At 34.4% G+C, this 12,255-nt stretch overlaps 1 protein-coding gene across 1 annotated transcript; it reads left to right on the forward strand.

Annotated features, from left to right (window-relative positions):
* Positions 1-10,001, forward strand: LOC108909531 (structural maintenance of chromosomes protein 3). Its single transcript, XM_018713904.2, has 12 exons — positions 1-130; positions 187-301; positions 356-495; positions 550-708; positions 763-1,056; positions 1,109-1,423; positions 1,483-1,853; positions 3,737-4,142; positions 4,201-5,064; positions 7,856-8,071; positions 8,138-8,274; positions 9,307-10,001. Exons 1-12 carry the CDS (start codon positions 116-118, stop codon positions 9,884-9,886), a joined length of 3,612 nt encoding a protein of 1,203 aa, XP_018569420.1. The 5' UTR covers positions 1-115; the 3' UTR covers positions 9,887-10,001.
* Positions 10,002-12,255: the final 2,254 nt, after the last annotated feature.

Raw genomic sequence — 12,255 nt, forward strand, 5'->3', positions numbered from 1 at the left:
TAATGGCGGCAGTATTGTTTATTGTTTTATCCAAAGTATTAATTAAACATAAATAAGTGAAAAATCTAGGCTAAGTTTAATACACATATAAATGATTTAAATACTTTTCTTAAAAATGCATATAAAACAGGTATGTAATAAAAAAGGTATCACTTACTTTTTGGAAAATTGTTTACATCTTTACAGGTTATCATACAAGGTTTTAAAAGCTATCGAGATCAAACAGTAGTAGAGCCTTTTGATAAGCGACACAATGTGGTTGTAGGCCGTAATGGTTCAGGAAAAAGCAATTTCTTCTATGGTGAGTATTTTTATAGAATTTTTCAAACAGTGATTTAATACTTGTAATTTTTAGCCATACAGTTTGTTCTCAGTGATGAATACTCTCATCTTAGACCAGAACAGAGACAGTCTCTGCTCCATGAAGGTACAGGACCAAGAGTTGTTTCAGCTTATGTTGAAATTATATTTGACAACTCTGATGCTAGAGTTCCAGTAAGTACTATGTATGCATAACTTCGACAAGAGACAAAAATGCATGTGTTTTAGATTGAACAAGAAGAAATATACTTGCGGCGTGTGATTGGAGCTAAGAAGGATCAATATTTCTTGAATAAAAAGGTAGTACCGAGAAGTGAAGTCATGAATCTTTTGGAATCTGCCGGTTTTTCAAATTCGAATCCATACTACATTGTCAAGCAGGGAAAGGTAAATAAATAGAAAATAGTATTCACCAAAAGGTGCTAAAATAATTTATTTTAGATTAACCAAATGGCTACTGCCCCAGATGCACATCGGTTGAAACTACTTCGAGAAGTAGCGGGTACAAGAGTGTACGATGAAAGACGTGATGAGTCAATGGGAATTTTGAGGGAAACTGAAGTAAAAATTGAAAAAATTGAAGAATTTCTTCATACTATAGAGGAACGTTTGAGCACTCTAGAAGAGGAAAAAGAAGAATTAAAACAATATCAACAATACGATAAAATTCGTAGAGCATTAGAATATATTATACATGAAGTTGAATTAAATGAAAATAAAAAGAAACTCACTGATGTAAGAAGTAATTAGCTATTTATTACTAAAACTTAATGTTATTTATTTTTAGTTAGAGAAACAAAGAAACGAGTCAGGTACAGAGCAAGAAAAACTTGCTGGCAACCTTAAAAAAGCGCAAGATAATATAAAAACTTTAACCAAAAAGACAAAAGAAACGAAAAAGGAACTGAATGCTTTAAAGGAGGAACGTGATATTTTAAATAACGATAACCAGCATTTAATCAAAGAAAAAGCCAAACTGGATTTGACTATTAAAGATTTGTCTGAAGAAGTACAAGGTGACAATAAATCTAAAGAACGAGCCGAGAATGAATTGGCTCGATTGACGCAATCTATTAAAGAAAAAGAAGCGGAATTAGAAAAAGTAGGTTGATTTAAGCATTTAAACAATTTACTGTTGTATTAAAAATGGTTTTTATGTAGGTGAAACCTCAATACGAAGCTATGAAAAAACGTGAAGAAGAGTGTACTAGGGAGCTAGAATTAAAAGAACAAAAAAGAAAAGAATTGTACGCCAAACAAGGTAGAGGAAGCCAATTCACTTCGAAAGATGATCGTGATAGATGGATTCAGCAGGAACTAAAATCACTTAATAAGCAGTTGAAAGATAAAAAGGATCATCGAGATAAGCTCGAAGCCGACTTGAAAAGGGATGCTGCGAAGGCTGTCGAATTGACAAAGAAAATTGAAGAACAGTCTCAGGAATTGGAACGACAGAAAAACTGCATCGACGAACATAATAAGCAATGTTATGAGTTAAAAAAGAATAAGGACCAATATCAAGCCACTAGAAAGTGAGTAAAAACATTTTTTTTTTTTTCAAGTATTGGAAAAACAAAACTTCACTGATACATTTCGTAAATTTAAACTGTAATTTGTGACATTCCTCTGGTAGGCGGCAAGAATATTTTTTCGGAAATTACAAAACTTGCATTTGAAAGAAAACTTTAATTTAATTCACCAACGATGCAACAACTTCGGAATAACCAATATTTTCAATATGATAAAATGTTTTATATCGTTAGAAAGCTTTTATTGAAGGTAGAATGATATGATATGAGAAGTGGCATTTTGAAAGTTAAAGCGACTTGAAGTTACCGTTCTTTTTTCAACGTAGACAATTTTCTGAGCAATTTTCTTCTGTAGATTCATTTAAACACAGACCTGCATTGCTTCCAGTAGTTTCAGTTCAATTCTTTGTTTTTATAAGATCATAGCGGTATCTATTTTGTTCTGAGTGAGATATAATTTACAAATTGGAAAACCTATCATTTCTACTCAACGCCTACTGCCAGAAAATATTTCTTTGTAGCTTCTGGCAGATAGCAACCTACTAATTTGTACTATGAAAACAAGATTAGTGTGGCACTAGGCAAACAAAATTTTTTAACTAATTAATTATATATTTTTAAAATTGTAAATTGAAAATTTTAAAACAATACGTTTCTCATTGTGAAAATAAAATAAAAAAATGTTATTAATGTGTTAGGTTAGGGGTAGAGTTTTCTCAAAGGTGCGATGACATAAATGTTTGTTTTACAATAGTAGATAAAAGATGCACAACAAGGGAAATTCTTCAGAAGTCGCTACTCCTAATCGTCGTGCTTACATCTTATTTTTTCTAGACGAATGCGGTCTTTCTCAATCTCACACAGCTCTGCCTCAATCACAAACCCAAACTTGTTTGTGTCAGTCTGTGAGTTTTCTTGAAATGTGGATTTTTTCTGTAAACTGCTGGTGGCAAAATTAAATAAATGTGAAAGACTGACATTTATGATACGAAATTTGTACTTCCAGAAAGATAAGCCGGTGTCAGAATCAAATACTCATCAAATTTGTTTGATCCAAATAAATTGATAACACCGAACTTAAGTTTTATTCCTTCAAATTATTTTGATCAAACTTATTTGGTCAACTTAGTAAAATAATTAATAATCATTACTGTAGGAATGGCTGCAAAAGCTAACGGTTTATTTTTTCATTCATATTTTGTTTTTTACCCATCTTTCATTTAATGGCAAAATAGAGAAATTAATAAAAAGAGTTTGGTTAATTTGATAGCTTTATCAAACATGTCCTGATGTCAAAATCACGTCTTCAAACTGTCTTGGTCAAACAAATTTGATGAAAATTTGATAGTCTGGCACGGGTTTGAGAGTGGAGTCACCATTTTGTCATGGCAACTACGTTAATAATTACAGAATCCTTTATCAAAATTCAGCTAATTTGATGGATTAGTATTACAAAGCTGACTTGATTTAACTGATTATGATCTAAACAAATGACAATTTCTCGAAAGTCTTGTGTACCATATGTGGAAAACCACTGAATCTGGGCTATAGAATACAAAATATAACAAAGGAATAGTAGTTTTCAAAGTAATTCACCTTTTGTAATGTGTCAGTTGGCATTCATAATTTTTACAAAATATTGCTGATAATTATTTCCATAATTTTTTATATTAATACATTTAATTCAAAGTAAATGCTTTTTATTATGGCAAAGTATTTAATTCATATTCATCATTTAAAGAAATACATACATTTGATCTAAAAATATTTTTTTTATTTATGTTCTAATGGAGTACATCCTCAACACAAAAAATATCACTTTTACTCGATAGAAAACTACACATCAATAATTTTATAATGAACTTTCATTAAATAACCGATTTCAGTGAACTGTGGCGTAAAGAGAACAACGTCCAGCAAAACCTCTCCTCCCTCAAGGAAGATCTGGCAAAAGCTGATCAACAACTTAGATCCATGGCGGGTAAACCTATTCTTAATGGTCGTGATAGTGTTAGGAAAGTGTTGGACACCTTCATAAACCGTGGCGGGAGAGAAGCTGAGATTGCCCGTTCATATTACGGACCAGTTATAGAAAATTTTGATTGTGAAAAGAGCATTTACACCGCTGTCGAGGTCACAGCTGGTAATAGGCTGTTTCATCATGTTATCGATTCTGATAAGGTTGGAACGCAAATTTTGAAGGAAATGAACAGGCAAAAATTGCCGGGCGAGGTTACTTTCATGCCTTTGAATCGATTAAACGTGAGAGATCAGGATTATCCTAATGACTCTGTAAGTACCATCAGATGTTAAACATATACAGTTTGTCACTTACCATTACCACTTACAGGATGCTATTCCAATGGTATCAAAATTGCATTATGACCCAAAGTATGACAAGGCCATGAGGTACCTATTTGGAAAAACCCTCATTTGCCGAAACCTAGACGTAGCTACAAAATTAGCTCGAACCACAGGTTTAGACTGCGTCACGTTAGATGGCGATCAAGTATCTTCCAAAGGATCTCTTACTGGAGGTTACTTCAACTCCTCTAGGTCTCGTTTAGAGATGCAGAAGAACCGCAGCGAGACTATTACCCAAATAGAACAATGCGAGCAAGAACTTAAGTCTCTGAGAGCTGAACTCGCCAAAACCGAGGCGTCTATCAACAGCATAGTATCCGAAATGCAGAAGACGGAGACTAAAAACAGCAAAGCGAAGGGCATTTACGACAAAGTGAAAGGAGAGCTACGTTTGATGCGTGAAGAACTATCGAATATCGAACGTTTCAGGGGACCTAAGGAACGTTCGTTAGCTCAGTGCAAATCGAGTCTAGAAGCTATGCAAACTACCAAGGAGGGATTGGAATCGGAGTTACACCAAGAGCTACTCTCTCAGTTGTCCGTTCACGATCAAGCCCAAGTGGACTCCCTGAACGACGATATCCAGAGGCTACAAAGGGAGAATAAGGAAGCGTTCAGTACTCGAATGAAACTCGAGGCCGAGAAGAATAAATTAGAGAATTTGTTGACGAATAACCTGATCAGACGCAGGGATGAAGTTTTACATGCCCTCCATGAGATTTCTTTGGAAGATAGAAAGAGGCAACTTGTTAATAGTAAGTCAGATATGGAAGAAATCGATAAGAAAATTGAAAAGGTGAATAGGGAGTTGAGCAGCATGGAGGTCAAGGTTAAGGAAATGACAAAACGGGTGAGTTAAGTCAATTCTTCAATTCTTAATTTGACAACATTCTTTTATTACTCATTAGCTTAATGTTTGGAGGCATTAGAAATGTAATAAAACAATTTTTCAATAATTTTGTCCAATTTTAATGCAGAAAAAATTGAGAAATATAATTGCCACATAATATTTTTGTTACACTTGAACTTGAGGGGGTCATATTAGTCATTCATAAATTGTTTAATTCTTATAAACATAAAAATTGAAATAAATGAAATAGTGGCGCATACACGCTATATTTTCAGTAAGCACCAAAAACTCATTTTAATTAACTTTATATTTAATTTTGCTTTTAATATCTGACAGCCCCAAAAATAACCATTAGCTGTTACAATTTATAATCTACAAATTTATGTAAGTGCCTACTAAATTATAAAAACAATAATTGATATTTACTAATATAAAAATGCACTAACGTATTTTGCATTTTTTAAATTGTCTTTTATGTTGTAATTAATAATATATTAGGACTTTAAATTAATTTGGAGGGATTTTTTTTTTGTAAATTCAGGGCTTTATTGTGAAAAATTATTATTCCCTAGCCAGTATTTTTTCCCATCTTTCTTGTGGCATGCAGATTCTGCGTTAAAAGTACTTCAAAAGTACTCATCTTTTGATGCTATCCAATTGATCCTATTTTGCTTGAAATGCGGCCGTTTTTCCTTGCATGGCATGGCTCAATTATGTTTGGTAGCTTTCACCAGTGATGGTTTCATTCAGTTGAAGCTTATAGTACATTAAGTTGATCCCACCAAATATAGGGCATGAGCTTCGAATCATGAATATTCGGCCTTGCCGTCGATGATCAGGCAAACTCCACGATTTTCTATGCTTAGGATTATCATTATTCATCGCCAGTGACCCTTTCTTTTTTGCGGTTAAAACAATTGTTCACACGTGAAAAATTGCTTTTGAATCATGCCGAGTGTATTTAAACATTTAGAAACTGTTGTGCGATCAACATTTAACGATTCAGCAAGTTCACTTTGCGTTTTACATGAATCTTGTTTGAGTATACTTTCAATGCCTCATCTTTGAACCTTTTCAGTTGACCAAGGCATTCTTTGTTAACTCTTAACGAAATCACCATTTCTAAAACACCGAAACCAATTCTTACGTGTTTTTAACAATGGAGTATATTTGTTGTAAGTTTCCAACAGCACTCGATGGCTTTTAGCATCTCTTATCTGAATTAAATAGGAAAAGTAACATTTTCCCACAAATGGTGTTTTGTTGGTTCGTAATTCGACATTTTCAGAGCTGATAAAAAATATATTGTTTACACTTCAGCAAAATGACACATAATAAAAAGTAAAGCCTAATGACAGACCTTTGAAATGAATATAGTTACAGAAATGTTCGATGTGATTTAACATAAATTACGACATCTATTGTAAATGCCTCAAAATTAATTCACAGCCTTAGTAATTTTATGACATATAGACATGTCATCAAATTGTACCATCATAATTAAATTTAGCTTACAATAATAGGCGACAAGCTACTAAAAGTTACAAAATGTTGAAAAATTTAATGTGGCAATCTAAAACATTCGGTTATCAAAAAATAAATTGTTAGGCCGGGAAAATTGTTTGTGTTTAAATTTTGTGAGCCCATTCTTTTATAAATTTTGATTATATTTTTTTATTGATTGTAACTTAATTTTAACTATATTTTAGTATTACACGCATAGTTGGCATTTTGTTTTTCTTTATATTGATGTTAGCCTTTCAAAAATAATAATAATTGAAATTTTATGTTAAGGCTGTTTTGTTTTTGTTTGTTACAATCTCAAGAGTTTTGCTCCGGATATAATTTTGCTTGTAACTAATTTGACATGGTGTTTGAAGTTGAACGTATTGCTTAAAGATATTTAATTTTTTGAGAGGAGTATGATGTAATAAACATAATTTTCATTGAATAGCAATAGCTGAATCTCAGTTTTCTCACTGTATTCTTCCTCTACGACAACATTTACAGAGTATAAATTTATTTTCTTTTGCAAAGCACTTGTTTGTAAACATTACTAGATATTTTTTTTTTGCTGTATGCCACAGTACCATTAACACTTTTTACTTACACTTGTACATAACATGCTAGATAGACATAGTTGCATAATGCAACTTGCATTCAAATATAAACATATAATTTTATAATTATTAACTTACTATAATGAATGTCATTGTACAGCTGTCTCACAGGTTTTGACGAAATTGAAAATAGGTGTATAATATACAAATTTTTTGAATTCCCTTAAAACTTACCAACTTTTCATTTATATGAGACTAGCTAAATAGGTATATTTCTACATTATTTAGTGATTATTCATTGGGGACGATGTGATTGTGGCGCCCTTTCCAACACCGTGGTAACTGGATTTTCCAATAGTGTGAAATATATTCACATTATGATTAAATCGGGTGTATTGTAGATTTATACTTAAAAGACTATTGCTTCTGCGAACTTAACATAAAAAATCATGATAGTATTGTCAATATAAATGTAATGAAACTTCCTAATTCTGAATCATCCAGTAAAAACGGAGTGATCCTCCGTTTTGATTTTATTTTGAGAGATTCCCAGAGGATTAATAAACAGAAAAATACTTAAATTATTTATTAATTTCTAATGTATATTATGGAACGTTTTACAAAGAATTTTAGTTACTACTGTAATTCTGTACTACTTTTGTTTTGGTTTTGTACATTTTGAATTGTATTAGCACAACTAGCGATGATAACAATGATAATAACTTTTATAGTTGAAAAATGAACAAAGTGAATTGGAGAACTGGAAAAAGAAGGAAAAAGATGCCCAGGATAGAATTGACGAAGATGCCAAGCATCTGGAAAAGTACGCTTCTAAACAAAACCTCCTTGAACAAAAAATAGCTGAATCCGTAGAAAAAATCAATCAGTTGGGTGCCTTGCCTGCGCAAGACTTGTATTCGCTTTACGTTAAAATGTCCTCCAGATCAGTAAGTCGCTCAAAAACATTTATTTAAGTGAAAATTACAATTTATATTTGCCTTTTATTGTTTCAGTTGTTCAAAGAATTGGAAAAGACCAATAACCAGTTGAAAAAGTTCAGCCATGTAAATAAAAAGGCTTTAGACCAGTTCATGAGTTTCTCTGACCAGAAGGAGAAACTGCAGAAGAGGAAAGAGGAACTAGATAGAGGGTAATAATTTAAACAAAGAAAAAAAATTAATATCACATTCCAAGACCTCCAAGTTTTGCGGATAAAATTTGTATAATTGATTTTTTGCAGTTTTGCTAGGAAAATGATTGAGACTGAATAAATCAATGAAAAAAAATCGAGACCTAATCTCGAGGGATTTTTTCCAAAAATCTATTCTATTGAAAATATTTCTCAAAAACAAAAATTTTGTAAAATTTCATGCATCTTTATTTCCCAAATGAAAAATTTATTAATTTTTTGTTTTAGTTTTTGAACAACGCATAACATAATACAAATATTTATTTCAAAGTATCAATATTTAATTTTCCATGTTACAACGGAATATTGGCTATTTGTACATGTATTTTTAGCTACATTTAAATTGAACGGTTGCAATTTTGGTTGATGGTCTGCTCCTCAAAAAAGGAGGCCAAATTTTTAATAGTAAAAGTTTTTCTCTCTTTTCTGGTGCGATTGTACAATCGATGGGTTACGACAGCATTACTAATTCATTTCTTCTCATCATTTGCAACACGTTTCCGTGGCTGTTTTACCGGTTTAAAAAAAAAACTTGATTGCTGTACGTTGTTCAATGCGTTTCACAACTATCAAAATATCGCTTCACGCAAAACGTTATAACTTCATGGTAGATACATGTACACCGATGAAATTTTGTTAGGTCACCCCACTATGCAGTTCCGGTGACCACACATAAATAGCGCCACGCACTTCCCCAAAATAAAATCAGTCTTAAAACTTAATAGTTACTCTTTATATATCTAAATTTATTGAAAATTATATCGTTAAATGAAGCATTTTTGCTTAATGATTGTATTTATACTTATGTCTGACATGAGGTGCATATTATTTTAAATTCGTTCAAAAAGTTAGAGATGGTTTTATCTCTGACAAAATTTTAGCAAAAGTTTGGCGTAATATGGCGCCGATTGGTCGAATTTGAGAATCTCGTAAAATACAAATGAATGCCGATACATGCGAGAAAACAGTCTATTAAAATGTTATATTTTGCAGTGACGAGAAAATTAAGGAACTGATCTCAATGCTGGAGCAGAGAAAGATGGAGGCAATCCAATTTACCTTTAAACAAGTCTCCAAGTACTTCTCGGAAGTGTTCAAGAAACTAGTACCTGCCGGTCGAGCCAAGCTCGTCATGAAAACGATCGACAACGAAGAAGGGCGAGAAATAGGACCAGAAGACACCAACGCAGACCACTTCACTGGCATCGGCATTAAAATCTCCTTTACCGAAGCCGATGCCGAAATGAAAGAAATGAACCAGCTGTCAGGTGGTCAGAAGTCACTTGTCGCCCTGGCCCTTATTTTTGCTATTCAGAAGTGCGACCCGGCACCCTTCTATCTGTTTGATGAAATCGATCAGGCTCTGGACGCCCAGCATAGAAAAGCGGTGGCCAATATGATCCACGAGTTGTCTAGCGAGGCGCAATTCATTACGACTACTTTCCGGCCGGAATTGCTGGAACACGCCCATAAGTTTTACGGCGTCAAGTTTCGGAACAAGGTGAGTCACGTGGAGTGCGTCAGTAGAGAGGTGGCAAGGGACTTCGTGGAGGACGACCAGACACACGGCTAGTGTTGCTGTAGTTCCGATTGGTTCTTTTAACTGGTTTTAAGTTTTAAATTATATTTATAAGTCTGTCGTATGCGTTACATACTTTTATAAATAAAAAAAGTTTTTAGTTTTGTCACTTATTGTTTATGATTATGATTCTGGTGCTGACGGATATAAATCTTGAATTCTATGTGGCTGGGTATTGAAAACAGCATTTAGAAAACTTATTTAATGGCAAGTACTAACAAAATTCTCACGTATCAAGGGCCCCACGGACTTTGTTCCATTCGCGCGAACCAAGAAAAGCAACGTATCTAACCGAAACATTTTACATAACGGTGAAACCGTACCCTTTTTCCTCCTCACCGCGCTAGCACGTTTGTGTGACCCAATTCACGCGATTTGCACGAAGTCTGTGGAGCCCTTTAGGTCAAACTGAATTTAGTGTGTACTGAAATAATAGGTTTGTTTCTACAACAGTTGAGAACTGATTTGAAACTAATAAATTCTGATAGTTTAAAAACTATTTGAGACTGTTGTACAGGGTGATCGAGAATGATTGACCGTGCCGCTACATACTGATTTTTGATACCAATACTAGAATCTTGAGCGCAGGTTGTGGAATTTTAATGGTAAACAAATAATTTCGTTCAAACGTCAAATAAATAAATCTTCACGTGTCTCGAAAAAATTTCAGGTAATTATTTACTTTAGTGGCACCACCTCCAATTTTCACAAAATTTTGTCTACCCCCCTATTTTCGATGGTGCTGAACACGAATCTGCAGTTTTTTTTGTGCGGTCGAACCTAGTTTTCAAGAAAAAAATTTTTCAAAATTCTAACCTGGATATTTCAGATAACACTACATAGAACTCTGTATATTTTATGTAGCTTTCCAGAACATCTGTTATGAACAATTAACACTGTTCACGAACCACATTTTCGTAAATTTCAAGTAAAAAGATATGTATTTATTAAATACAAATTTTGTAGTTTGAATCCGCCATTTGTAATTCGTGATGACAACATTGAGTTCCCCCCAGTGTTGCCAGGGGTGGTACTATAGTACCATTTTGGTACTTTTCAAGGATCTTTGGTACCGAGGTACTTTTCTATTTATTTTGGTACTTTTTGAGTTCGTGCACGGCTTACAACTAATTATACTAAATTTTTCACCCTTATACTGTTTGTTCAGCTGGCGTCATTGGCCAGTGCGCCAACGGCTCGGTTCTTCGCCTAGTACTTTAAATCTCCCGCATTACTGGCACCCAGCAGCGTCACGGACATGTCATGGAAGAATATAAGAGGCAAGAGCAACAAAAATTCAGTGTTCAGTGGTCGGTTTTGTTTGTGGTGTGGTACTTATTTTGCTACTCTGGTTACAGCTCCGTGGCGTCCATGGTCAACTGTAATGTCATGAAATTAGTTCTGTCATGCTGTGAAGTCGTTAAATGTCAGTGTCATTACCAGGAAGGTCATTACCATGGAGACTATACATTATTTTTTAAGTACAATCACAAAGTTTTGACACAATTTTCGATTTTTTTTTCAATCAACTTATTCTTTGACTTACAATTTTCAAGAAATTTGTTTTAATTAGATTCAGCAAAACTTTAGAATGTGAAATTACTAAATGACCCAAATCCCACATCACTGATAGCGCTAGCCTAAGGGCCACCTTAGCAAAGCGCATCCCAGGCTGCATAGCCGCACTGCCCTACCCAACCATACCACACATAAATATGACACCACCCCCGGGGTTTACACAGACGATCCGGCGAAGCAAGAAGAGCGCCAGAAGAAAGGGCCCTAGCCGGCGGGGCCCAGCCAGGACAAAAGGAGGTCCCACAAAGCGCCTACACCGGCCGCATTTGCGGTCGGGGTAGACGACGGATGGGGCCCATCTACGAAGGCTGTCCAGGCCTACACGAAATGAGGCAGGATAAAGAGGGATAATCCCCCTCGATCCCAAATCATTGAGGCCAATTTCTAGCCATAGAATAATGGCGCGGCGCGCACTTTCGGAGCAATCATTTACTATTAGTTTCTCTGCTGATTCTCTATAACAAGGTCGTCAACGTCTCAGCAAAAATTTTAGTGCGTTTTACTGAAATTCTACTGAGCTAATTACGGAACACACACCGAAACGTATCAACACAAAGATCCGGATCAAAGCATCGTATTCGGTGCGATGTCTGCATAGAAAATATAGTACTAACGTAGAATGAAATCTAACATTTGAATAATGAAACTGTCATGGCGGCGTCACATGTTAGTTAGCTTCCAAAATAAAAGATGGCGCAGAGAATGCTAACCCTGTCATTTTGGGTTGGTTGGTAATGCAGTTTGGACTTTGCACGTATTTGAAGTTTGGCTTTCGTTATCTTTGG

Source organism: Anoplophora glabripennis, unplaced genomic scaffold (assembly GCF_000390285.2).
Source record: "Anoplophora glabripennis isolate ALB-LARVAE unplaced genomic scaffold, Agla_2.0 scaffold251, whole genome shotgun sequence".
In the NCBI taxonomy this organism is placed as follows: domain Eukaryota; kingdom Metazoa; phylum Arthropoda; class Insecta; order Coleoptera; family Cerambycidae; genus Anoplophora; species Anoplophora glabripennis.

Bases quoted from the DNA above. Each gene is read 5' to 3' on its own strand.
- LOC108909531 (XM_018713904.2), top strand. The intron at 709-762 runs GTAAATAAATAG...AATTTATTTTAG, and splicing joins ACATTGTCAAGCAGGGAAAG to ATTAACCAAATGGCTACTGC. The intron at 1,424-1,482 runs GTAGGTTGATTT...GTTTTTATGTAG, and splicing joins AAGAAGCGGAATTAGAAAAA to GTGAAACCTCAATACGAAGC.